The sequence below is a fragment of the Pelophylax lessonae genome, assembly GCF_965119305.1.
Source record: "Pelophylax lessonae genome assembly, chromosome: 2".
Lineage (NCBI taxonomy): Eukaryota > Metazoa > Chordata > Amphibia > Anura > Ranidae > Pelophylax > Pelophylax lessonae.
This window is the reverse complement of record NC_138769.1, coordinates 562565754-562592952: the sequence shown is the minus strand read 5'-3', so window position 1 is coordinate 562592952 and position 27199 is coordinate 562565754. Positions and strand designations below refer to the sequence as shown.

The 27199-nt window shown below is 41.0% G+C and overlaps 1 protein-coding gene across 1 annotated transcript in view; it reads left to right on the top strand.

Moving 5' to 3' along the window:
• ERBB3 (erb-b2 receptor tyrosine kinase 3) overlaps window positions 1–27199 on the top strand; it is a 155150-nt gene that overhangs the window by 85135 nt on the left and 42816 nt on the right. The window contains exons 5-11 of the mRNA XM_082245567.1: window positions 15297–15362; window positions 18131–18249; window positions 18334–18472; window positions 20191–20304; window positions 22552–22672; window positions 26649–26722; window positions 26829–26919. Coding sequence (XP_082101693.1) covers window positions 15297–15362; window positions 18131–18249; window positions 18334–18472; window positions 20191–20304; window positions 22552–22672; window positions 26649–26722; window positions 26829–26919 — 724 coding nt within the window. The remainder of the gene's footprint in view (window positions 1–15296; window positions 15363–18130; window positions 18250–18333; window positions 18473–20190; window positions 20305–22551; window positions 22673–26648; window positions 26723–26828; window positions 26920–27199) is intronic.

Sequence of the window (27199 nt, the reverse complement as noted above, 5' to 3'; positions counted from 1 at the left end):
TCTATGCAAGTCGCTCCGATGTCGCTCCCGAAGTAGTACAGGACCCTTTTTCTAAGTCGGAGCGACTTGAGTCACTCCTATTAGAACGGTTCCCGTAGCACTGCATGGGCCGCCACTTGTCAGGCTGACCAGTCGCGGTAGTGTGAATGGGGACTTACGGTTTGTTTTCTTTAGAATGCAGCCCAAGGAGTGATGTCTGTAACATAATTACCAAGGTAACATAACGCCAAATTGCCGATTATCCTTTCCTATACTATTTCATTACCCCGATTAATCGGTGGGGTCCTGTAAACGTTCTTTGATGACTCACCTCCTCAACGCATGTGAATGTCACTGGAAATTCCCAGCAGCACCTACAATTAAGGAATGGCTGTTGAAGGTACATGATATTATGGAGGCAGAGGAGTGGAGGCATCACTGTTCTAACACATATTCTAAATTTTATAAATGTTGGGCCTTATAAATAGACTTTTGTATAACCAACTTACACTTTAATTGTAAAGTACTGTTATGTTATATTGTAATACTTATGATCCCTTCAAAGGCTAAATGACCAGGAAAAATGTATATACACTATATTACCAAACGTATTGGGACACCTGCCTTTACACACACATGAAATTTAATGGCATCCCAGTCTTGGTCCATAGGGTTCAATATTGGCCCATCCTTTGCAGGGTGGGCCAATATCAAATATTGTATAAAAAGAGAAAACAAGGTGCCTCTAAATGCAGACTGTAGACAATTATTAAACATGACACATATGGTTGCACTCACATGTTCCAAAAAGTACATGAGCCTGAAGATTGGGGGGGCAATCAGTCCCTCTATGGCATCCTGGGCAGGTCGATTCTAGTGCTCGTAATCTGTTATCCTCTTCCTTCCTCCTCGAATATTGGCCCACGCTTTGGAGCTTTAACAGCTTCAACTTTTCTCTGAGGTCTGTCCGCAAGGTTTAAGAGTATGTCTATAGGAATGTTTAACCATTCTTCCAGAAGCACATTTATGAGATCAGGCACTGATGTGGCCTGCAGTCTCCGCTCTATTTCATCCCAAAGGTGTTCTATTGGGTTGAGATCAGAACTTTGTGCAGGCCAGTCAAGTTCCTTCACCCCAAACTCGCTCATCTATGTCTTTATGGACCTTGCTTTGTGCACTGGTCCAAATAATTTGGTGGAGAGGGGATTATGGTGTGGCCTTGTTTTTAAGGGGTTGGACTTGGCCCCTTAGCTCTAGTTCAGGGAACTCTTAAGGCGTCAGCATACCAAGACATTTTGGACAATTTCATGCTCCCAACTTTGTGGGGACAGTTTGGGGTTGGCCCCTTCCTGTTCCAACATGACTGCACAGCAGTGCACAAACAAGGTCCATAAAGACATGGATGAACAAGTTTGATGGTGGAGGAACTTGACTGGCCTGCAGTACTGGCATCCGATAGAACAACTTTGGGATAAATAGGAGCGGAGACTGCGAGCCAGGCATTCTCGTCCACATCAGTGCCTGACCTCACAAATGCACTTCTGGAAGAATGGTCAAACATTCCCATAGACACATTCCTAAACCTTGTGGACATCCTTCCCAGAAGAGTTGAGGCTGTTTTAGCTGCAAGGGTGGACCAACTCAATATTGAACCGTACGGACTAAGACTGGAAGTTCATGTGCGTGTAAAGGCAGGTGTCCCAATACTTTTGGTAATGTAATGTACAAGCTGTGTTTGCAGTAAAAGTTGTCTTATTTTTTATGATTTTCTTTCTTTGGAGTTGGATGGGATGTTTTCTCCCTTCCCTCCAACCTATGACCAGCTTTGTGGTGTTTTTCTATATGCCTGTTTGCTTTTGTTGTTCCTCCCTCTTACCCCCTTGCCCCTATCCTATATGTTCCCCTTTGCATCTATCTACATGATGCTGGGTTCCCTGCATCTCCAATTACGATAAGATTAATGGGGTTATCTCTCCAACCAACTATGTGGAACCCAATCATTGTTCTAACATGACATGCCTTGTTCACCTTTTTGGGAATCTATATGTCTGTACTATTTTCTTATTTTCTGTTTTCTGATAATAAAATAAAATAAAGATTTTTTCAAAAAAAAAGAAAGCAGCCTTAGTGAAATGACTGTCCCCTGCCAGCAAGCTTCAGAGAAAGACCATTTCTCACTGTGGGAAAACAGTGGTCTCTCTGCACAGGTCTGCTGAGTCTGACCTGTAGCTCTGTAACCAGCAAAGGTCATGCTCCTTGTTGTTTGGTGAGCTCCAGCTTTGACTCCATAGGGGACATGTTGGACATATCCAGAGAGACCACTGCTTTCACACATAGAGTGAGGAACTTTCTCTCCAACGTGCTGGCAGTTACCAAACTTTCTACTCAGGCTTTGTTTTCTTTCTACAAAAGAAAACAGAGATAGCTGTATGCTATCTCTTCTGTGCTCCAATTCGAAGGGTGAGGCTATAGGCATCTTTATGGATTTAGGTTGTTGGGTAGGCATCTCAACACAAGATAAATGGTTGGTTAAAATAAGAACCATACAACAGGTAGTCCGTTTGATCATATTTATTTTATTTTTTTTGCTTTTTGAAATGTACAGATATAGTTTATCATTTCATTTTTCTCTGAATACTGAATTTCTCTTCATTAGTAATTTTTGGTTCAGAGGATAATATGTTCTGTTTGTAATGTAACTTGGAGGTTGGGTTGTTGTGTAATCTAATTTCTGAGAATGCAGAGGTTGCCATCTCGTTCTGTATAGAAACATCTTTGTGCTCAGGTGTTCAGGGCTTTGTGGGTTTATCTATAAACAAAAACGCAAAATATGGTTCAAGCGCTAGTCCTTGATGCAGGTTCCTGCTAAGTCATAAACCCAGATGTTATTGTCCTATGGAAAATGTACATCAATTGCACCTAAGCTGCCCAATCCTTAACACGGGATGGTGTTTGAAAACAATTAAGACAAAAAAGAAGGATGGCGCTCTGTTGTGCGCATATGGTTAAGCCTCGTACCGACGCAACGATTATCGGCCGACCGATCGTCCGACTTTTGTCCAAGTTGTGTTTTGTTGGTTGGAATGTGCCTAGACTGCACACGAATTTTCTCGGCCAACAAAATTCTACTTCAGAAGTGATGTCATGTGTTGGTTTGCTTTATTTGTGTTTTTTCTTCTCTGAGCATGCCCAGACTTGCTCATCAGATTTTTCCCAGTCGAAATCTGTACTGACTGCACGAAAATCGGCCGTTGTGTTGACGGCCAACAAAAATTTTATAGTCTGCACACCAGATTTTAATTCGGCCGAAAAGTCGGAGTTGGTTGTCGGAAGCATCATACTAACAAGCCAAAAATCGGCCGATCGGACGTTGGCCGAAAATTCCCTGCCAATTTTTGACGCGTGTGTACGGGGCATTAGTCACTATATAAGTAATGGACCAAAAATAGTCTCAAAATAAGCCATAAAGGTTTAATAAACATAAGTCAAATTAAAATAAATAAATAGTCTTCCAACCCAGTCCCTGAAGCTTCCGGATCTCCTTGGCGTGCTGTAGGGATCCCTGGTGATTTATAGGGTAATCCAATGGCATCGGGTAACCCAAGATGAAAAAAAAGGTAATCCCAGATGATTAGAACCACGGTGGTGAAAGCTCACTCGGTCCCGTGTGCGGCCGCTAATTTGTCTTAATTATCTATAAACAACAGTGTTGTGTCTCAAAAAAACCCAAACCTGGCTAATGCCTAGTTTTAGCCCAGGTTTAATGAAGAGTTCAAAGTTTTTATTTCATCTATTTTTTTTTTTTCAAATTGCAAAACAGTCCAAGACAAACATTTTTTTTTTTTATTGATTGCAGAGATATGGGAGAGAGACCTGTTGTCTCTCTGCACAGGTCTGCTGCGTCTGACCTTTAGCTCTGTAACCAGTAAAAGGTCCTGCTCCCTGCTGTTTGGAGAGCTCCAGCTTTGACTCCATAGGGGACATGTTGGACATATCCAGAGAGACCACTGCTTTCACTCATAGAGTGAGGGTCTTTCTCTCCAATGTGCTGGCAGTTACCAAACTTTCTACTCAAGCTTTGGTTTCTTTCTACAGAAATTACCTATCAGACCTTTTACACCTTTTGTTCTCACTTTCCTGGAATGTATGCAACTGATTTCAACTAAAAGTTCAGTTGAGCATAAAACAAAAAAAAATCATGTAATTGTAAACCTGTTTGTTACTGACCACAGTTTCATTACTTTATATATAAATAGCAACCAGAGTGGAGCAGAAGGTTAGTTACAACACAACACTAGGTCTGTTACTATGTCTCCCTGGAGTGTCTGCATCCACCACGCTAAATAACTTGGCAGCCTCACTTGAGACTTGGCCAGATGTCTTATCAATAAGATTAGAACTGGATGGCAAAGTTCTCCACAGTGAGACGTGTGAACCCTCATGCAATGTCTTAGGTGTCAAGAGAAACAACCTCCGCCCCTTGTCCCTGATTGATACCAAAATGTATTCGATTTCCGTGTCAGAGAAATTGTAAATGCATAAAAAAATCAGTGTAAAGGATATGCGCTTCCGTATTTACATTACTCTGCTTAAGCATAGTAGTAGCCCAAGATCGCTGAGGGCCCCATCTACAGAGACTGCAGTTATTAACTACAGTTATTTATTGGCTATGTGGTCCTATTTACACCTAGCCCCAAGAACTAATTATCATAAAGGCTTTTGTAGACCATGGCATGATCTGTATACTGTATCTGTTCAAGGTCTGTGTCTCAGAAAGTACTGAAGAGATTGGATCACCATGATAACTAGGTAACTAGCATTTTCATACCCCCGTATTCTTCTAGTACAGGTCTACTGGAGGTCTGATTGCAATAAAATGGTGCATGTAAAATTTTAATATTGTAATAAAAAAAAAATTGTGAATAGTCAGTCTGTTATATCCACCTGCAACTGCAAGCGAGTGTGGGGTGAGGTCCTCTCACACTCAAGACGATGATGCCAAAGCGCAACACCTTCTGATCCCAGGTTTTTAATTAACACAATAAAACATATGGAAAAGGTTTACATGCAAACAGTAAAAAAAAATAGCAAAGGGTGAGAATTAGTGGAGTAATAAAAAAACCTATTAGGGTAAAACTATCCTGGATAATGATTAATCAGCGCCTATCGGCCATACTTACTGATAAAGTGCAACTTTTTGAAAAGGTTTGGAGCCCGTGGCTCAGGTATCTAGAGGGGGACTCCCCGAGCTGGACAGTTGTAGTCCCCATCGGCGAGCCTACATTAAGCGTATAGGAAATGCCGTGTACTCGGCAGCATACGCTCTACCTACCATTGACCTGGAGAATTTTTTTTTTTCCCTATCCAATATTCTCTACCTCTGTTGCGCTATTCTCTTCCCTGTGTTTCTCTTCCTTTCCTTTCTTCCTTTCTCTCTCTCTTGGGTGGTCTTTCCCAACCCGACCTCTTTGAGGTTCCCTTGTGGGTCCCACCTTATTCTAACTGACTCCATGCAAGGAAGAGCCCCAGAGTATAAGAGTTGGGGATCATAAAGGGCCTAATTTGTACTGCAGTGCTTACTGATATTTATTTTGGTTGTAGTCCACCCCACTCATATATGTCCCTTCAGTGATACTGAAGGTAGTCAGCTCTAAGATTGTTACGGTTCATCTGCCAAATTGCTTGTTCAATATTGCTTACTTGTTTTTTATGTTGTGAAATGAAAACTTCAATTAAAACATTGAAACGAAAAACCTATTAGGGTTAACTAAAATCTGAACTACAAATTTTACGGTTATTAAACTAGATTTACATTAAAATGTTCATTTGCGACTTGTCTCTTTTAGTCATGTTTCTGGTACATAACATTTGTAGGATTCAGTGCTAAAAAATATGACCAAATAAGAAATTTAAAAGTTTACATACAAATGAGAAAAATATAAACTAGTATTAAACAAAAAATGCTGAGGGAAGAAGGGAATTAGGAAGTTAATTAAAACTAATAAGGATAACAAAGGGCTCATAAAAGGCTAAATTGTTGGAAAAAAAAAAATTGTTATTCAAAAGAAAAAAAAACACATTTATTTATCTATTTTTACACTTATACATGACAGTAATTTAATAAATGAATGCAAAGCCCCATTGACAGCACAGTCTTGCGGATTACACAGGAACAACATTACTGTATTATCTGCAGGACTAAGCTGTCAGTTTGACAGCTTGGTCATGCATGGTTCAGGGGATGGCTGCAGCACGAGATGTTGTGAAAGTTGTACAAGTCAGCTTCACTTAATATAGAAAAATAAACTTATGCGCTATAATGAGGTAAGCGACCCGATGAATGCTACAAATAGGAAACTAGTAATGGACGTGGAACTCCTCCAAGCAAGCAGCTGATTTTGATAGTGTCCCCACGTATCACAGTATTATTATAAATAAGAAAATCAGCGCTAAACTCTAAATTAGGGGGACCACTCTCTCTACCTTCAATATCCAATGCTCAATGGTCTCAAAAAGCTGTAGATCACAATGATCAAGTGATAAATAAATATATATAGGTGTGTAGGTGGATGACTAACGAAAAATGTGAAAAATGAGGAAAATCAAAAAATGATAGTGGAAAAGTCAAATAAAATATTCTCAAATGATCATCAAATAGTGGACGATCTGCTGAATCCAGATCTAAGTGCTCATATACAATCACAGGTGACTAGCAGTAAAGAACAAATAATATGTGAATAGTTTCTACTCATACAAATGATGAACAACAATAAACAATGTAGAGATGTGCAAATAACAGTATAAGGTGATAATGTTGATATAAACAATTCAAAAAGTGCAGCAGTGCCAAATTAAAAGTGCATAGATTGTCCACAAAATAACTCTTAAGTTAATAACAGTCCAATGCAGTGATTAAAGTGCAGGGTGCCAAAAATGGTGATATCTTCCAGTGCAATCTACAGGTGAGGTTACACTTTCAAACACAGCAAAGTGAGTGTGTCCCGGTGAGCTCGCAATCCAACACCGAGTGCAGTGGCCGCTCACCTCCACAACACTCAAAAAGAGCGTTAGGTATAACTATCCAAGCTCCTCTCAATCTTCCGACAGCTGTTATGGGTTAAGTGGTTTAGAGTCGGTCCACGCAGGTATCTCTTACTCCCTGTGTCTAGTACTTAAACAAGAGAGGCTCTCATGGTGCAGTACGTAGGGTATACTTTATTAATGTCAAAGTTACAAACTACTTACAAAGAAGAAGATCAAAAAGTGCAGACAGTCTCCAATGCAACCGCCGATGCGGTGAGATCCGAAGCTTCCGGTCTCGGCCGAAGACCGGAAGTGACGCCAATACGGCTTGTCTCTGACGCGTTGCGCTACGAACACCCGTAGCTTTCTCAAAGGGGAAAAAGATACTCACTATTTTATTAAATACAAAAAAGTGTAAATTTATGCAAATTACAACTTTAAGAAAGTTGGGCACCTCAGTAGAGCAATTCATTGGACATTACTGCAATAACGTTATGAGCCGACATCTTATACTGTTTGCTACATGCTACAGTTCTTCAAGTATAGGTTTAGGTTTCCCACAGCTTCATTTTAAGGCAACAAAAAAACAGTAATTACAGAGTAAAAGAGGAAGCTATTCTGAAGTGACACTGAAGGTTCATATCCAATGAATTGCTTTTATTGTTACACTGTCATTTTCTAGTTCCTAAAGCTCTCTTACTGTATCAGCCAAAACATGAATCGTTTCCTTTTCTAGGTTCTGGTGTTTAGTCTTTCTTTTCTGCCATTCTGAGTGTCAGTATGCTATTATTATGCCTTCATTCTGCATCAGGGTACTATTCTACTTTAAATACCAAATGGCAACCCAGGCATTCCTGATGTATAATACGTGAGTTCTCCTCAGAATCAATGCTTGAACCTCTAGTAGAATACTAATATACACATTTCTAACCTTTGCTCTGGTCTACCCAGTAAACATATATAATATTAAATAGAAAAGATTTATTGTGCAGATAGAAAGATAAAAGTAAAGCCCCGTACACACGTACCGATCGTCGGCCGAACGATCGGCCGTCTTTTGTCCAGGGCTGTCGTGTCTGTTGAAAACTGCAAAAGACTGCACACAAATTTTGTCAGCCAACAACAGCCGACTGCAGAAGTGATGTCATGTGATGGTTAACTTTCCTTGTCTTTTTTCTTTTCTGAGCATGTCCAGTCTTGCAAATCTGCTGTCTTTCGGCCGAAATCTGTACTGACTGGCGAACAATCGGCCGTTCTGGTGTTGGCCAACAAAAATTTTAATGCCTGCACGACAGATTCTGTTCGGCCGAAAATGCGCTGTCGGCTGTCGGAAGCATCATACTAACAAGCCTACAATCGGCCGATCGGTCGTCGGCCGAATATTTTCGGCCGACGATCGGTACGTGTGTACGGGGCATAAGAGTAGGCTGCTGGCAAAAATATTCAAGAAAAAAAAATGTATTGAAAAAAAAGTCTTTGAAAGTCTATGAACAGAAACCTAGGCTCCAAAGTATAAGAGTCTAAAAATGTGCTGTTCACAAGCCCAGAAGGTCTAATCGTCCCCCTCTGTGGTACTGAAGAGGGTAATGTCATGGCTGGTGGTGAGGATCGCTCAATCTGTAAACTGGAGGTCTCTAGGGACCACCTTAAAGCCTCCTGAGGAGGGTCTAGAGTGCCTGGTTATCCAAATTTTTTAAAGGTAATCTGTTACCCATATTTAGAAAAACATCTTGTCCTCATCCAGCTGCTAAAGCCACCACCATTACAATGGCACCTGAAAGGTGAGGACAGTGAAGACAAGACATTTTTCTAAATATGGGTAACCAGGCACTCTATACCCTCAGGAGGCTTTGAGGTGGTCCCTAGAAACTAATTTGTAGACTAATTTAGACTTATTTGGAGTCTAGATTTCCAGTACGGAGGCATTTTATATGATTTATGGTGGAAGTGCACCTGGGTGGTGATCGGCACTTTTATTCACCTATTCACTCAAATAAAATGATACTAGGAGAATTTCGGTTTTTAAATGACCATTTCTGTCATTATGTAGAATAGCATGAACTGCTTCACTTCATAGACTTTTTTTCAATACATTTTCTTTTTTTTCTTCAGCGTTTAGCACGGCAACCCTCTGTTTTTAAACATATATAATATACATTTAATTTTTGCTCCACCTGTCTTTATACCTCTCCATACATCCTGAATATTATCAACAAAATATCCATGATTTGTAAAAAAAAAAAAAAAAGTTATCATATCTATCTAGTCTTACCTGTTCACTTATTATCATCTTTTTCACTTTTGTGTCATGTTTTATCACATATTACACATTTATCATATATTTCTAGTCACTGACATCTCCTTTAAATATTTTTCCCCCGACAGTGAGACATACTGATCGGTCAATAGGCTTCCATTCTCAATGACCATACTGTGTATATATGACTGTGGTAGAGACATTACACTCTAATGCCCCGTACACACGTGCAGATTATCTGCAGACTTTTGTCTGCAGACTTACCTTTTCTATGTAGTGCAAGGGCCTGCCGGATTGCATACAAATTGAAATTGTTTAGGTTTGACCTCATATTATATGGTTTTGGTATGTCTGCAGACAAAAGTCTGCAGATAATCTGCACGTGTGTATGGGGCATAAGGGCCTTCAGAGGCAAAGACTGAATTTGTTTTGTATGAAGTACTGCAAAGAATGTCAGTCAAGTAAAGAAATTCTCAAACTGCAAATATTTTTGTACCACTCCTTATATTTGTCTATCGTGTTGCAAAAGGGCGATGACATTTTTACAGTTGGTGACATCTGCAGACAAATTCAAGTTTTAATTATGTTAAAGTATGTCCAATATTAAAAAAATGCAAGAAGATCGCAGAAAAGGCCTTTCTGGAGGTCATTTTTATGTTGAAATGAATTAGGACAGAATAGGGGCCTATGCATGGTAGGAGCTCTGACCACTTTAAAGGATAAGTTCACCTTTTTTTTTAAAAAGCACACCTTTTTGCAGGTAAAAAAAAATGTGCATTTATTTATTTATTTATTTATTTCACTAGGAGCCTGAAAAGCATTTCCATGCAGGGCTCCTGCAGACTTCTTAGTGTATCTGTCTGCTCGTACCTCGTACATGCAGCTAGACACACACAAGAGGAGACCACAAACTACCAGAGCACCCAACAGCGCCCTGGGGATTCATTGAGAACTACAAGCCGAAACGCACACGGCTGCATTTTTAAATAAATAGTAACAGCTAGCTGGAGTAGATCTCCCACTTGCTGCCACTAGATGCCAGGGATCGGTGAGACGTTGCAGGAGTGGGAACCTGTTACATGTTCTACCCTAAAAACAGGTGGAACATGTAATATGTTCCCAAAGGTGAACTTATCTTTTAACCTCTGTCCCTTTGTATTGATATGGAGCACCCAATAAAATACTAACTGCTTACAAATTCATCCTGTCTTGTGAAGTGATAGGCAGGTGTACAGCGCTGGCCAACTCGCTATCACGACTGGAGATGATGGTTGCAGCTGGGCCCCTTGGACATTCCCCAGACCTAAGCACTTGCCTAGGTTACCTTATAATTAATTCAGCTCTGATCATACATAACATTTTATGGGGCATAGGGATATGGCATGCAGGGCCGGTGCTTCCACTAGGCAAACTAGGCAGCCGCCTAGGGCGCATTGCCACCTAGGGGCGCAGCCAGGAGTCGGTACTCTCTCTCCATCATGAGTGATTATTGTGAGCTGAGGGGAGAGGTGGCGGTAGGGGAGGAAGAAGGGACAGAGAAAGATGCCAGGTGTCTTGGGCAGTGGCGGAACTATCAGGCCCTGGCTTTCCACCACTGTTTGAGGGGCCCCAAGAGGCAGGAATGGAGCCCACCAGAGTGCTGCCTGCATGATGATCCTCTTCAGCGTGAGCTGAACGGCCTTAACCCCAGGCAGGAAGTGACTCTCTGCACTGAGCTGGTAGGCAGCTTTTTCATTTCCCTGGGTAGGTATTAAGCAGGGAGCGGAGGAGAGCTGAACCTGAGCCGGAGCTCGGCACTGGAGGGCGGAACCTTTACTGGGGCAGAAGCGACGAGGCACTGGAATGGTCTGAGCAGGTTGGTGATTAAGGAAATGCGGAGCGCTCTGACTGCTGCTTTTCACCCCACCAGGAGCCGGTTGGAGCTGTGGTGAGCACTGTGGTCCAGGAGAGGAACGTCCTGGGAGAAGGAATCAGCAGGATCACTGTGAAGAAGGGCAGAGTGGGGGCCACTCTCTTCATACCGCCCAGTTAGTGTGCCCAGAACAGGGGATCGGGGTCCCTGGGTGTTACATGGAGCATCCCTGGTATGAAAGGGAATCGGGGTCACCAGGTGTGCCATGGGGAATCAGAGTCACCAGGTGTGACATGGAGGATAGGGGTCACCGGGTGAAACAGGAGTTCGGGGTCACCAGGTGTGCCATGAGGAATTGGGGTCCCTGGGTGTGCTATGGGGGATTGGGGTCCCCAAGTGTGACACGGAGGAACATCAGGGTCCCCAGGTGTGACATGGAGGAACATCAGGGTCCCCAACTGTGACATGGAAAAACATCAGGGTCTGACATAGAGGAACATTGGGGTCACTGAGTATGACAGCATGACATGGAGGAACACGGGGGTCCCTGGGTGTGACATGGAGGAACATCAGGGTCAGTGGGTATGACAGCATGACATGGAGGAATATTGGGGTCCAAGGGTGTGACATGGAAAAACATCAAAGTCCCTGAGTGTGACACGGAGGGACATTAGGGTCCCCGAGTGTGACATGGAGGAATATGGGGGGGTCACTGGGTATGAAAGCATAACATGGAGGAACCATCGGATCAGGGTCACTGGGTATGACATAGAGGAGTATTTAACCCCCTTCCCTTTTTTTTTTTTTTTTGGGGGGGCGCAAGTAGCTGGTCTTGCCTAGGGCTTAAAATAGTCTAGCACCGGCCCTGATGGCATGCCACCTATATCACAGGGCGGTCTTCTATGAATTCTCTCTAAACCTTAAGGAATCCAAATCAATCTACAAAATAACATCAGATACTGCAGAATGGCATAATGTATATGTCTTTATTCAAAGGGCAATTTCAGCCATGAAGCCAAATCCACATCTGAAAACAATGCAAACAATATATAGGAGCTTGCCAAAGGATTTGTGAAAAGAATAAATATACTCTCATCATCCACTCAAACCTGATTTTAACTCTTAGATGGTATGTGGCAGCCCAAGTATAAAAACATAGTTCATTTAACTAGAATAACTGAACTGAAAAATTAATTTATTGAATATGTGACTGGAAATAGCAGTGGTACTCAGATATAGAAACCAGATTTTCAACGTAGTCAGGCCATTAAACATTAAATTCTGATTAGTTACCTTTAAATTCTGTACTTTGCAACTTGGTCTTTGCTTATGAAATAGTAAATGAACTATACTCTTATATGACCGGTTTTATTCGGGTTTTAACTGAAAGACATTCCAATACAATTGTTTGCTACAGGTGCTTTTCATTGTACCTGGGCTTGTTTAACTTACTGATTACACCTGCTTGTCTTACTCAGGATTCTTGATGCAGACAACAGTTATTAGTGGTTCTGACACGGGTGTCACTTTGTTCATCTATGTTTATCTGTAACTCCGTATATATGTGTGGTGACGGTCACAAACTAATTTCAGGTGCCGTACAGTTCAGCTCCACAAACCCTTTTAGCAAATATTAGCTCATGCCACCAGAGAGCCAAAGTAAACCTTGCCTTTGCACAACTTCTGCCATCTCTTATCCTATTTCAAGACAACAGCCATACCTCTGCATTTAAGTAAACACTTTATAAGATGAAGTTATTTTTTTAGCATTCATAAATGTTATCACAGTAGTGAAATGTCGCTGGAACCAGCTCTTTTAAAGCTGATCTGCAGCCAAAATAGGATGAAGTTATATATTTTATTTATGCCCAGTTATGTTGTAAAATGTATTTCTGTATTAATTTCTAGGGTTTGCATTGCAAATCACTTGCAGTTCCCATAGTGACAGCAAATGCAGGGCAGCAGGGGACTGTCTTTGACTATTGTGGGCAAAGCACTAATGAGTTAAGCCCCGTGCACACGCACAGATTGTTGGCCAACCGATCGGCCGTCTTTTGTCCAGTGTTGTTTGTTGGTTGAAATGTGCTCTAGACTTGCACTGGACTTTTGTTGGCCAACAAAATCCAACTTCAGAAGTGATGTCATGTGCTGGTTGACTTTCCCTGTGTTTTTTCTTCTCTTAGCATGCCCAGTCTTGCTCATCTGATTTTTGTCTGCCGAAATCTGTACTGACTGAGGAACAATCGGCCGTTCTTTGTTGGCCAACAAAAATTTTATAGCATGCACACCAGATTTTTTTCGGCCGAAAATTCGCAGTTGGTTGTCGGAAGAATCATACTAACAAGCCTACAATCGGCAGATCGGACGTTGGCCGACAATTTACGGCCAACAATCTGTGCGTGTGTACGGGGCTTTAGTTGAGAGCAATCACCAGCACACCTCCATCTCAAATTGTTCCACAGCAACAATACATTTATAGAATATGTCATTGATGAAACTGAATAGGTGGATCTTGAGTGGTGTTTTTCTGAATATCACCCCAGACCACTCTGCAGCCAGGCCTAGTGACAGGAGTCAATTCTTCAGCAGAAATTGATATCAGTAGAAGATAAAGAATTAACATTGCAAATACATTTGTAGCGCTCACCCCGCTGAACATAACCCAGGTCTCCCTCACCAGTTCAGAGTCTGCCAGGCCCAACACTGGACCCCAAGCACATCGACACACAGCCTCAGTCAAGGGGTTATATTTTGTGAATTTATTGTAGCAATCAACAGGAGAGTGGGAAGGGGTGCAAGATAGTCCATAACGCAAAACAGATATAGGAGGACAGTCTCTAAATCACAAATCCTCTAGCAGCAGCCTTTGTTGGAGGTATAGGGGAGAGCTTGGTAATCTGGGACTCTTTATGGGCAGCCCCAGTTCTTACAGCAACTTCTGGCATTCAGCACCTAAACGCACATGCACACCTGGAGTCTTAAGCAAGTGTCCTACTCACAATGTCCAAGGACAGCTGTCGCCCACCAGCTTCCATGCAACATTCACCTGTGATAAAAGGATCCTTCTTTAGGTCAGTTTCCATAGGATGATGCCCTCCAGGAAGTATCTTTCAATCAGGATTTCTTTAGCCAATCACCTAGCCACCTTCTGGGTGCCACTACCAGGGATTGACTGAAAACAAATAAATATTCATAACTTCAGTGGCTGACCCTCTTACCCTATTCTCTTCCAGAGGAGGAGTTAACAACCACCAAGCTTAGGGAGACCTGAGCAGACCTAGGAAACAAGATTACTATTTCACTATACAGCAGAGCCAAAAATGAAATGTAGGGCAGGGAGCTAAATATTTTACAAAAACATTTTGTTCAGGTGTGTGCCATGGGAATAAGGAGAGGCCGGACATGATGGAGATCGCAGTGCAGCAGTCTTACCAGGAAGTGGGAGGGGGTACCTGTCAAAAACAGGTACCCCTTCCCCCCTCCCCAAAAAGTGCCAAATGTGGCAGTGGGGGGGGGGGGTGCGCATAGCTTAGCTTCCCTCTTTGAGTTAATTAGCCTGCTCATACTAACCTGGCAAAAGCTGATTCCTACATCATAGTTATACTGGAAGCAATTGCAGTCCATTATAAAATATGTCCCCTAATATAAAGTTTTAGCGTTTTACTGTATAGTCACAAATTTGTTGTAGTTTGAATGGATTCAAATTTTTGAAAGTGGTATGACTGATCACAGAAGATATTAATGGATTCGTCTTTTGTACATAACCTATTTTTTAATCTTTAATCTTTTTGTTCCTGTCGCACCTCTGTTTTTTAAGGGACAATACTGATGAAGAATTTCAAGACACATGTTTACCAGTGTGACCATAACATTTATTAAGAAAAAAAATGTTTTTAAGAATTGCCTTAAGGCTGACAGGGAAGGAGATAATCTAACATACTGTGGTAGGGACTTCCAGAGGATAGGAGAAGTTCTGGAGGTGAGCATGGGAGGAGGTAACATGGGAGCTACAGAGCAAGATGTCTTGGGAGGAGCAGAGAGGACAATTTGAGCGATGTCTGCTGCGGTTGATGACGTAGCTAGGGGCAGAGTTGTGGATGACTTTGTATAGCATTTTCATTACAAATTAAAATGAATTTTGGATTCACAATAATCATTGATCATTCTTTTTCTTTGTGAATGCAGGTAAGCCTTGCCATGCTGGCTGTAATGGAAAGTGTTGGAGTGCAGAAGAGGGAGACTGCCAGAAATGTGAGTACTTGGTGTCTTACTTTTCATCTCAAAACTTTATTGGCAAAGAAAGCGATAATAATGTCAGTATTCATTTTATACTAGTAGGGCAGGATTGCTGTAAACTATAAGGATCTTTGTGTTACAGTAGAATTCTCAAAGCCAAATATGAAGTGCTCTTTTACAGGTATGCAGGTGATTTCTAAAGGATGGGATGAATTTATGAAGCCAAGAAAGTGCATGCTTGAGAAATGTGAAGTTTCAGTATGAGGGTCCAGGGAGGCTAAGGCTAAGTTCACATTTAGGCGTTTTGGGGCGTTTTTGGGGAGTTTTTCTGCTCTAGGATCAGCTCAAAAAACGCCCAACAAGACAAATCCTATTCATTTCAACGGCCCCTGTTCAAATCTGAGCATTTTAACGTTTTAAGCGAAACGCCCAACGCTCAAAAAAGTACATGAGCTTCTTTTTGGGCAGATTACAGGCATTTTTATTTTTTCCATTGGTTACTAGTCAACCTAAAAACGCCTGCACAAAAACACCTGTAAAAACACCTATGAAACGCCTGTAAAACGCCTGAAAAACGCCCATAAAAACGCCTGAAAAAACGCCTAAAAACGCCTGTTAATAGCAACGCCAAGATGTGAACGTAGCCTTAAGGAAAGCACAGACAGTAATAAAAACCTCTCAGAGGTCCTACATTTTACCCCTCTCTGATAAAACCCAAATAAGTTAAAAAAGTAGAGGTATTACCACATAGCAAGACCTAGGATAGCGCCCGTTTTACTGTTTTTATTTGGTAGGTCTTGTCATTGTTTAAAGTAGTACTAAAGGCAAAATACAAAATATATATATGTGATGCAGTCTGTCAGGCATGCAGCTTATTTTCAATATGAAGGATATACTCAACAGTATTTTTTTTCTGAATCCCTCTGAGTCTGTAACTTAGTTGTTTTTACCTGTTCCCTACTGTTATTTTTCAAACTCCTTTAACAGACCAAGCTGTGTGGCAAAAATGGCAGTTAGAGGGTCGAGTAAACCATTCAACATTGACAGGGGTGCTTACAATGTTTAGCTTTTATTAATTTAATTCAAGTTATTCCAAGAAGAAAAACTTGATAGTCACATAAATAAATGTTCCCGAAAACTGCTAGTCTTTAACACTACCCCCAGACAGTTTTGCTGTCGAAGGCTGACTCCATTTTTCCTTCATAGATAGAAGAACCACCCTAAAATAGGACCTGTGTTACAGGCTAAGTCACCAGAGGAAAATAGTTATTATTATACAGGATTTATATAGTGCCAACAGTTTAAGCAGCGCTTTACAACATACAGTACATTTACAATACATTTGAATACAGTAGGAATCAGGGAGCCCTGCTCGTTAGAGCTTACAATTGTTAGGTGGGGGCCGAATAGGCTTCTCTGAAGAGATGAGTTTTTAGGGATCCTTTAAAAGTGGACATAGTAGGAGATAGTCAGAGAGATTAGGGTAGGGAGTTCCAGAGGATGGGAGAGGCTCTGGAGAAGTCCCAGGGATGAGCATGGGAGGAGGTGACAAAATAACTAGAGAGCAGGAGGTCTTGGGAGGATCGAAGAGAATGAGTAGGTTTGTATTTTAAAACTAGGTTAGTGATGTAGCTGGGGGCTGAGGTTTGGATGACTTTGTAAGTTGTTGCTAGTATCTTGAATGGAAGCCAGTGGAGGGATTGGCATAGAGGGGGGTAGCAGACACGGAATGATTGGTAAGGTGGATGAATCTGGCAGCAGCATTCATGACTGAAGGGGCAATAGCCTATGTAAAGGTAAGCCAATGAGGAGGGAGTTGTAGTAGTCTAGGTGGGAGATGACCAGGATGTGAATTAGAAACTTTATGGTGTCTTTGGAAAGGAAGTGGCGTATCTTGGAGACGTTGCAGAGTTTGAGGCAGCAAGCTTTGGACAGTGATTGGGTACGGGGCCGAAAGGAAAGTTCAGAGTCCAGAATTACACCTAGAACCTTGGCATGTGGGGACAGGTTGGTAGTTGAGCTGTTGATTTTGATGGAGAAGTCAGGGGAAGGGGCACGTGGGGAAGGAAATATTATGAGCTCAGTTTTGGATAGATTGAGTTTCAGGAAGTGGTGTGACATCCAGGCTAATATGTCTGTTAGTAGATTAGTGATGCCTAAAAAAAAAAAAACTAAGGCAGCCACCACATTTAAAGTTGAAGTATAGGCTAATATAGGTCTGCTGGAAAATGTTGCTTCCTGCCTCCTCCTACCTATGCTGCATACTTTTTTATAAAATAGATTATAAATGCTTTTTTTTTTTTAATTCAAATTGGGTGATCCAGAAGCAGCAGCTCCCCTGTGTCAGTAAGCAACTGCTGCAGGAGATGGGAGGGAGCACCCACAACAGAGGGGCAATGGAAGCTGGCACGTGACGTCACGGCTCTGTGAATTCAGAACTGTTGTCAAGTGCTCCCTGACACGGGAACCTCTGCTTCTGGGTCATGTCAGGTATTTATGCTGCTCTCTTTTCCAAGCGGTATGCAGTATAGGTAGGAGGAGGGGGAGGCAACGTTTTTTATGCGGTTAATACCGCTTTAACTCTTGATTGTAAAATGTAGTGCTTGTCCAGTCATTGTTATACTGTGTTAAATTAAAGATAGATCGATTTGTAAATTAGTCCCAGATCTGGCAGTATTACCTATGCAGGTATATTGTTATGCTGAATTTTCAGGATTTGTGTTAAGCAGAATTTTCTGATTATTTTATATATTAGCAATCTTCTATATTCTTTCTTTCTGCAGTGACAAAGACCATTTGTGCGCAGCAGTGCAATGGCCGTTGCTATGGACAGGCCCCCACAGAATGCTGCCATGATGAGTGTGCTGGGGGCTGCACTGGATCCTTAAACACTCAGTGCTTTGTAAGTACTTTACACTGAATTTCAGCCGGGGCCTCCTGAGTCCAACCAAATATGTCCCTTACGTGTAACTTTTTTTTCTTACAGGCTTGTCGCAACTTTAACGATAATGGAACTTGTGTACCCCAATGTTCTCAGCTGATTTACAACCCAGTGACTGGTCAGATGGAACACAGCCCTGATGCTAAATTCCAATATGGTGGATCATGCGTCAAGAACTGCCCCCGTATGTATAGACAGGGACATGTTTTCTATATAAGTACAATTTGTGTATGCAGTTTATTGGAAATTGAGAAATGCAAAGTGCAAAATATGGCTGACAATGACAACAGCTGATGTGGAGAAAGTAAGTTGACTGTAGGTGACTCATCCAGGAAATATTTGTTTATGCAAAGCAGGGGGCTCCAAACCTTTTAGTACAAGGAACACATTGTATATTTTTTTTTAAATATTCACAGGTCAAAAAAAAAATCAGTTTAATAAATTAATAAATAAGAGGTAAATAAATAAATAAACATGCCCAAGAAATAACTTCATATCAAACATCCCCATCATCAAAAGTCCCCCCTTCACATCAGATGCCTCCCCAGCACATCAGAGCCTTCCTTTTAGATGAGAAGCCTCCTATCACTTCAGAGTTCCCCCATACATCAGGGTCCTCTTCAGAGTCCCCCCTTACCTTAGGCTCCCCATCAGAAGCGTAGACAACATCTGGTCTGCTGGCCATAGTTTGGAGACATCTGATCTATAGGATGCTTGTGTAAAACATTGTATGGGTATTTTTCATTACAGCATTACAGGAGTTGATGTATATATTATGTATATTTTATGGTAGAAGGACAGGTTGATACGTACAGAGTTATAAAATCATTTGACCTATTTGGCCTTGTACACACTTGAGCTCAAAAACGCCTTTTTTTTTTTTTTTTACAGGCTTCTGGCATTTTTTTCTAGTTTTAACACCCCTCCATGTTAGCCTTTGTGTCCATTCACACATAGGGCTCTTTCACACGGGCGATCCGATCAGATCCGCCTGTCAGTTTTTTAGGCGGATCTGATCGGATCCTCCATGCAGCTCTATGGGGCAGCGGATGTCAGCGGAGACACCTCCGCTGACACCCGCTGCCATCCGTATCCAATCCTGTCCGTGAAATCTGGATGGATGGAAATCCTATTTTTCCATCCGTTCAGGGATCGGATCGGATGAGAGCGGACAGGCGGTTAAGAAGAACGCACAGTAAAAAAAAATCATATGTAAATAGTTGGTTTGGGCTGCTCATTCTTAAAGCGGTTGTACACCCGAGAACGAAAAAAAAAAAACCTGCAAGACAAAGGCATAATGAGCTAGTATGCATCGCATACTAGCTCATTATGTATTACTTACCTTAGAACGAAGCCCCAAGACGGATCCCCGGACATCGCTCCGGACGCCGCCATGATCCCTCGGCGTCTCTTCCGGGTTCGGCGGCTCCGGCGCTGTGATTGGCCAGAGCCGCGATGACGTCGCGGGAGTGATTTTCCGGCAAGCTCCCGGCAAGACTGGAGGTCCCCCCGGACCTTCAGAGCGCATGCGCCGCTCGCGTGAGCGGCTGCATGCACTGCAAATATCTCCTAAACCGTGCCGGTTTAGGAGATATTAATTGTACCTACAGGTAAGCCTTATTATAGGCTTACCTGTAGGTAAAAGTGTCAAAAAGCGGGATACTACCGCTTCAAGAATTACTTGCAAAATAATGGTACCGCTTTCAGCACCTAAAATCCGAAAGAATCTTACCGCCAGGGAGGTTAATGCAGAGATTGCATTAAGGTTAAAAAAAATAATAATTTTTAAATGATTAGAGTGTTTCTGTGTATATTTCCTTGTATTAGCTATATTCAAATTTTATTTTTCTGTATTTATATTCGATACTTGTTTTGCTGATATGTGCCTTTTGCTTACCCTAGATAACTTTGTGGTGGATCAGAATTCTTGTGTTCGCGCTTGTCCCAGCAATAAGATGGAAGTTACAAAGAATGGGGTGAAGATGTGTGAACCATGTTCAGGCCTGTGCCCTAAAGGTATTCACTGGATCCAGTCCTTATTTAATACAGTAATTGCAATAAAAGTAACTAGACAGAAATAATGTTTCTTTGGCTTCACTGCTTAGCCTGCTGAGTGCTGAAATCAAATTGGTTTTCATATGTAAAGCATGGCAATGTTCTTCGCAAAAGCATATGAATTTAATGCATGAAAAAAATTTGCTTCATATATTGTTCAAAAGCTGGTATCGGCCTGCTAGTGAATGTCAGCTACTTCAAACATGAGTGCTTGTAATATGAGAAATTACTGTATCATGTGGCAGCAAATTCTAATAAATTAATTCAAAAGATTTGATTAGATTCTAAATAGATGATTAGGGATTTCATTATTGAGCTACGACTATTTGAACAGACCTTAATATAAATATCAATTCCTTAAGGATTCTTATGGATTGCTATTTCCAGCAGTAAGGACTGAAACGGCTTTTTAATCGCTAATAAGGAAAATTTGTCCCATAAAAATTCAGTTTGGATGGTTGTTTCTGTTTTTATAATGCTGTTTAAAGAATTAGTGAAACAAGCAGTTTTTCTTTATAGTAAAATGAAAAGTCTGCACCACAATTGTATTATGGGTTTTATTGTACTGCTGTATAAAGGAACTCTAACAATTACGAATTAAAAAACAAAATGCATTTTCTATTTTTAAAAGGTAAGCCTATTAGTATGTCTCTAGACTACACAGTGTTAAGCAACAAGGGCAGGCACTCAGATCAATTTAAACTAGGAAAAAGGGCACATGGGAAGGGCAGTACACAGAGCAATATACAGTGGGGATCAAAAGTTTGGGCACCCCAGGTAAAAATTTATATTAATATGCATAAAGAAGCCAAGGAAAGATGGAAAAATCTCCAAAATGCATCAAATTACAGATTAAACATTCTTATAATATGCCAACAAAAGTTAGATTTTATTTCCATCATTTAAGCTTTCAAAATTACAGAAAACAAAAAAATGGCGTCTGCAAAAGTTTGGGCACCCTGCAGAATTTATAGCATGCACTGCACCCTTTGCAAGGCTGAGACCTGCCAGTGTCATGGATTGTTCTCAATCATCGTCTGGGAAGACCAGGTGATGTCAATCTCAAAGGCTTTAAATGCCCAGACTCATATAACCTTGCCCCAACAATCAGCACTATGGGATCTTCTAAGCAGTTGTCTAGAAAACTGAAACTGAAAATAGTTGACGCTCACAAAGCTGAAGAAGGCTATAAGAAGATAGCAAAGCATTTTCAGATGTCAATATCCTCTGTTGGGAATGTAATTAAGAAATGGCAGTCATGAGGAACAGTGGAAGTTAAAGCAAGATCTGGAAGACCAAGAAAAATATCAGACAGAACAGCTCGCAGGATTGTGAGAAAAACAATTCAAAACCCACGTTTGACTGCACGATCCCTCCAGAAAGATCTGGCAGACACTGGAGTTGTGGTACACTATTCCACTATAAAGAGATACTTGTACAAATATGGTCTTCATGGAAGAGTCATCAGAAGAAACCTCTTCGACGTCCTCACCACAAAAATCAGCGTTTGAACTTAGCAAATGAACATATAGACAAGCCTGATGCATTTTGGAAACAAGTTCTGTAGACCGATGAGGTTAAAATTTAACTTTTTGGCCGGAATGAGCAAAGGTACGTTTGGAGAAGAAGGGGCACAAAATTTAATGAAGAGAACCTCTGTCCAGCGTTTACAAGCTGTGATACTTGCCAAAGGGGGCAGTACAAGATATTAACTCTGCAGGGTGCCCAAACATTTGCAGACGCCATTTTTTTGTTTTCTGTTATTTTGAAAGTGTAAATGATAGAAATAAAATCTAACTTTTGTTGAAATATTATATGAATGTCTAATCTGTAATTTGATGCCTTTTGGAGATTTTTCCATCTTTCCTTGGCTTCTTTATGCACATAAATACCATTTTTTACCTGGGGTGCCCAAACTTTCGATCACCACTGTAGTAAATGTTTCCCAGCACATTTCATACTAGCCATTAGGAAATTCTGTTTTTTTGAGCTTTTTATTTTTTCTTTTTTTTCTCAAATATAATTTCGATCACCACTGTAGTAAATGTTTCCCAGCACATTTCATACTAGCCATTAGGAAATTCTGTTTTTTTGAGCTTTTTATTTTTTCTTTTTTTTCTCAAATATAATTTGTATTTAACTTTCTTTTTTTTTTTTTTACAGTCTCCATATTTAGTTTACTATGATTCATCTCTTTCTGTTTTACAGCCTGTGAGGGAACAGGACCTGGTAGTAAATATCAAACAGTTGATTCTAGTAATATTGATAAATTTGTTAACTGCACCAAAATCCTTGGTAATCTGGACTTCCTCACTATTGGTCTATATGGGTAAGATATACATTTATTTATTCATGTATATAACAGCACCACATTTTCTACATTACTTTTCAGCATGTACAACCTTTGACATCAGTCCCTTCGCTTTTAAGAAGCTTAACCACTTAAGCCCCGGAAGATTTTACCCCCTTCCTGACCAGGGGGTATTTTGCGATTCGGCACTGCGTGACTTTAACGGACAATTGCGCGGTCGCGCGACGCTGTACCTAAACAAATTTGACGTCCTTTTTTTCCCACAAACAGAGCTTTCTTTTGGTGGTATTTGATCACCTGTGCGATTTTTTGATCACGCGCTATAAACAAAAAAAGAGCGTCAATTTTGCAAAAATAACAAAATTTTTCACATTTTTTTATATGAAATTCCCCAAAAAAAAAAGTAAAAATCAAAATTTTTTAACATTTTCGGCCAATTTGTTTTATGCTACCTATGTTTGGTAAAAAAAATTGCAAAAAGCGTATTTTGATTGGTTTGCGCAAAAGTTTTTGCGTTTACTAACAAAGGGAAAGATTTTTGTAATTTTTGTTGTTTTTTTTTAACGCGTAATGGCGGCGATCTGCGATTTTTTTGCGGTACTCCGACATTGCGGCGGACAGATCGGACCCTTGACTGACATTTTTGACACTTTTGGGGTTACCAGTGACATTTCTACAGTAATCAGTGCTATACATATGCACTGTTACTGTAAAAATACACTGGCAGTGAAGGGGTTAACTTTATTTGAGAGGGAGGGGCTGTGTGTGTCCCTAGGGGCGTGATTCTAACTGTGATTGGCTGTCTGTTGAGCTGTAGTTACACTGATCAACGGTCCTACATAGTAGAACCGTATGATCGGTGTTTCTACACAGGGGAGAATGACAGGTAGCTTGTTTACACAAGCTGCCTGACTTTCTTTCTCTCCCCCGCCGATCGCGGAGTGAGCAGCGGACATCGGGTCCGCCGGTCACACGCGCGGGGGGGTCCGTGACCGCGCGGGAGCGCGCCGCCGGCGACGCACGCTCGCTCCCCAGAGCCTCACAGGCTAGTGACGTATATTTACGTCACTTTGCCTGTGAGGGGCTGACCGCCGCAGTAAATCTACTTGCGGCGATCGGCAAGTGGTTAAAGCGGTTGTATACTCACCTAAAAAAACAAACAAACCCTGCAGGAGAAAGGCATAATGAGCTAGTATGCATCGCATACTAGCTCATTGCGAAATACTTACCTTAAAAGCAAGCCCCGACACGGTCACCCGATCACCGCTGCGGGAGCCGTCATGTTATTAATTATACCTACAGGTAAGCCTTATTGTTGGCTTACCTGTAGGTAAAAGGTAAAAAGTGGAGTATACTACCACTTTAAATGTTAACGTCTATACGGCAGTCAAGCTACATTCCCCTAAGATGCAATTTGAGCAAGGATCAATTAACTTATTTAACATCTTCAATACCAGGCACTTTCACCCCCTTCCTGCTCAGGCCAATTTTCAGCTTTCAGCGTTCTCACACTTTGAATGCCAATTGCACGGTCATGCAACAATGTACCCAAATTAAATTAAATTTAAAAAAAACGAAAAAAGACAAAAAAAATTTAAAAATAATATTTTCTTTCTTAGTTTCTGTTAGAAAATTTTGTAACTAAGTAATTTTTCTGCTTCACTGATGGGCACTGATAAGATGGCACTGAAGGGCACCGATGAGGAGGCACTAATATGCAGCATTGATGGGCACGGATATGCAGCACTGATGAGAACTGATAGGCAGCACTGATGGACATTGATAAGTGGCACGTATGAGCACTAATAGGTGGCATGGATAGGTTGATCTGATGGGCAGCACTGATGAGCAGGCACTGATGGGAACTGAAAGGCGGCACTGATTGGCATCCCTATTTGGCGCTGATTGGCATCACTGACAGGCACTGATTTGCGGCACTGTTGGGCATTGACTGGCATCACTGATAGGCACTCTGAGTGGCACACTGACACTGATGGGCGCTGTTAGGGCTGCACTGATAATCAGGGCACTGATGGGCACTCCCCTGTAAGGAAATGCCGCTGATCTCTGTCAGTGTGAGGAGAGGAAAGCCGATAACTGGCATTTACTTGTTTACATGTGATCAGCTGTCATTGGACACAGCTGATCACGTGGGTAAAGAGCCACGTCATCTGCTCCTTACCGAGATCGAGGATTACCAAGACATTAAAAAACCCCATACCAAGCCAAATCAGCTAAGCTTTTCATGGTATAATAAGTTCCTATGGGCTAAGGAAAGTACCTCACACAAAGTGCGCCAGTGGTTGGTGGCCATGTTGAAAGGGACCAAGGTTTATTGGAGCACACCTTTTTACATATACATAACAAAAAGGTAAGGATTATAAAGGATGAATTTTATACAAAGAAATGCATTATAAGCTGAATAAGATAACTGCTGCTCTGGGAAAATGATATGGACTACCTAAATAAAATACCATTCCATAGTCCCCCAAAAAATCATTCAGTTCCCTCTAACAAATTAGCACAACGCATATGACAATTTTGCATTCTTCCAGCACTGACCTCCTTTTACAGCTCTCTGTATTTGGTCACATAATATTTCAGGGCTACAAAGAAAATCAGTGCTGGAAGATGTCCCTGTGCCAGGCACGGTGATCACAGGTCTGAACCTGGATCTGATTGCTATAAGACCCAGAATGTGTCACTGACTGCCGGGTCCAATTCTGATGGGGGTCTGAAGGGGAAAGTACCCCCCCCCCCCATCTAAACATACTAGATTTTATTTGTGGTGGTCTCACAGTCCAGTCCTCCTTTGGGTTCAATAATTTAACAAAGTTCAATGATAAGAACTAAAAAGTATAGCAAATGTGTGCAATACTGTATAATAATAACTAACAAATATATAGAACAGTTGTACTCTCTGTGTGCTTCCTGTTCAGAAATGTCACATGTATTTTCCCTGTCAGCTAATATTTAGTTGTTTTTAGGAGCTAACAATGCAATTTATTGAGATTTTGTCTGTGATGTAATTATTCAGATATTGCTTCAATTCATTCTATCAAGGACCTTTATCAGAATCTCAATTTTCTAGCTGCATTTTAAATGCTAAAAGAATTCAATATGCCTATTGTGGGTGGAGGAGGCATCAACAGACCACCATGTCCAACCTCATCTTAGTCTTGACCTTCAGTTTGACCTCAAAGATCCAACAGGATCTGACTAATCTGGCCACCCAAATGTGTAGCAAAACTGGCACAAAAGACAGGATCTGCCCATGTGTGGGCAGCCTCAGTAGTGATTATGAATCACTGTCACATGACTACACCACTGGCAAAGCTGACAATAATCGAGTAACCTAGATTGAACATGATTAAGGCAGTGTACAAAAATCTAGTAAATGAGGTAAAGGTGGGGCTGTACGCTGTTTATTCACAGTATATGTAGATTGCTAATAAGCCATAATGTATTGTGGAATAGTTTCCGCCAACCTGGAATCCTCACTTTCATGTGAGATGAGGACATCATGCACAGAAGTAATGGATGAGCAATTCTTGTACATAGCAACCAGTCAGATTCTCCCTTTAACACATTTCAGGGAACATGGATCTGATAGGTTACATTGGGAAATAGGAGTTCCAGTTTTTTCCTTTTATGTCTTCCATCTGTAGTGATAGACGGGTATTCAAATAGCGAAAAGAAAAATGGGAGCATTGTCTATAGCAGCCCGTTAACTTTTAGCTGTATTTGCTCCAGCACAGGTCAGAGAATGAGAGCTATTCCCCAAATGCCGCATATTGTAAGCTGTTTTATATTTACTTGCACCAGCTTTTTAAATTAAAGCACAATTTCTTGCATTTTTTTTTTATTTATATGCATTTTAATCAGATTTTAATCAAACATAAGTTTGAAACTGAAGCTTCCCATACCATAGTAACTGTACCAACCAATAATTCTGATGTTTGAGATTCTGTAACATAGTATTATATCATTTTAGGGATGAGTGGTTGAATATCCCAGCTTTGGATCCCAACAAATTGAATATTTTCAGAACAGTGCAAGAGATTACAGGTAGGAGGACCAACATTGAAATACTGAGATGAGTGGATGTAGTATGTAAAGGTAGTACCAAATATATCATATAATAAAAATAATGATTACCTGTCTCTCTTCTTAGGATACTTAAATATCCAATGCTGGCCAAAGCATATGAGTGACTTCAGTGTCTTCTCCAGTCTTACAACCATAGGAGGTCGAACTCTTTACAAGTGAGTGTCGTATGTGTTTGTGTTATGAGAATATATTTATTTTTCTATTTTATTACTGGTACTTACATAGCCCCAACAATTTTGCAAAAATAACAATATTTTTCAAATTTTTTTTATATGAAACCCCCCCCCCCCCAAAAAAAATGTAAAAATAAAAATGTTTTAACATTTTAGGCCAATTTGTTTTCTGCTATATATGTTTGGTAAAAAAAATTGCAAAAAGCGTATTTTGATTGGTTTGCGCAAAAGTTATTGCATTTACTAACTAAGGGAAAGATTT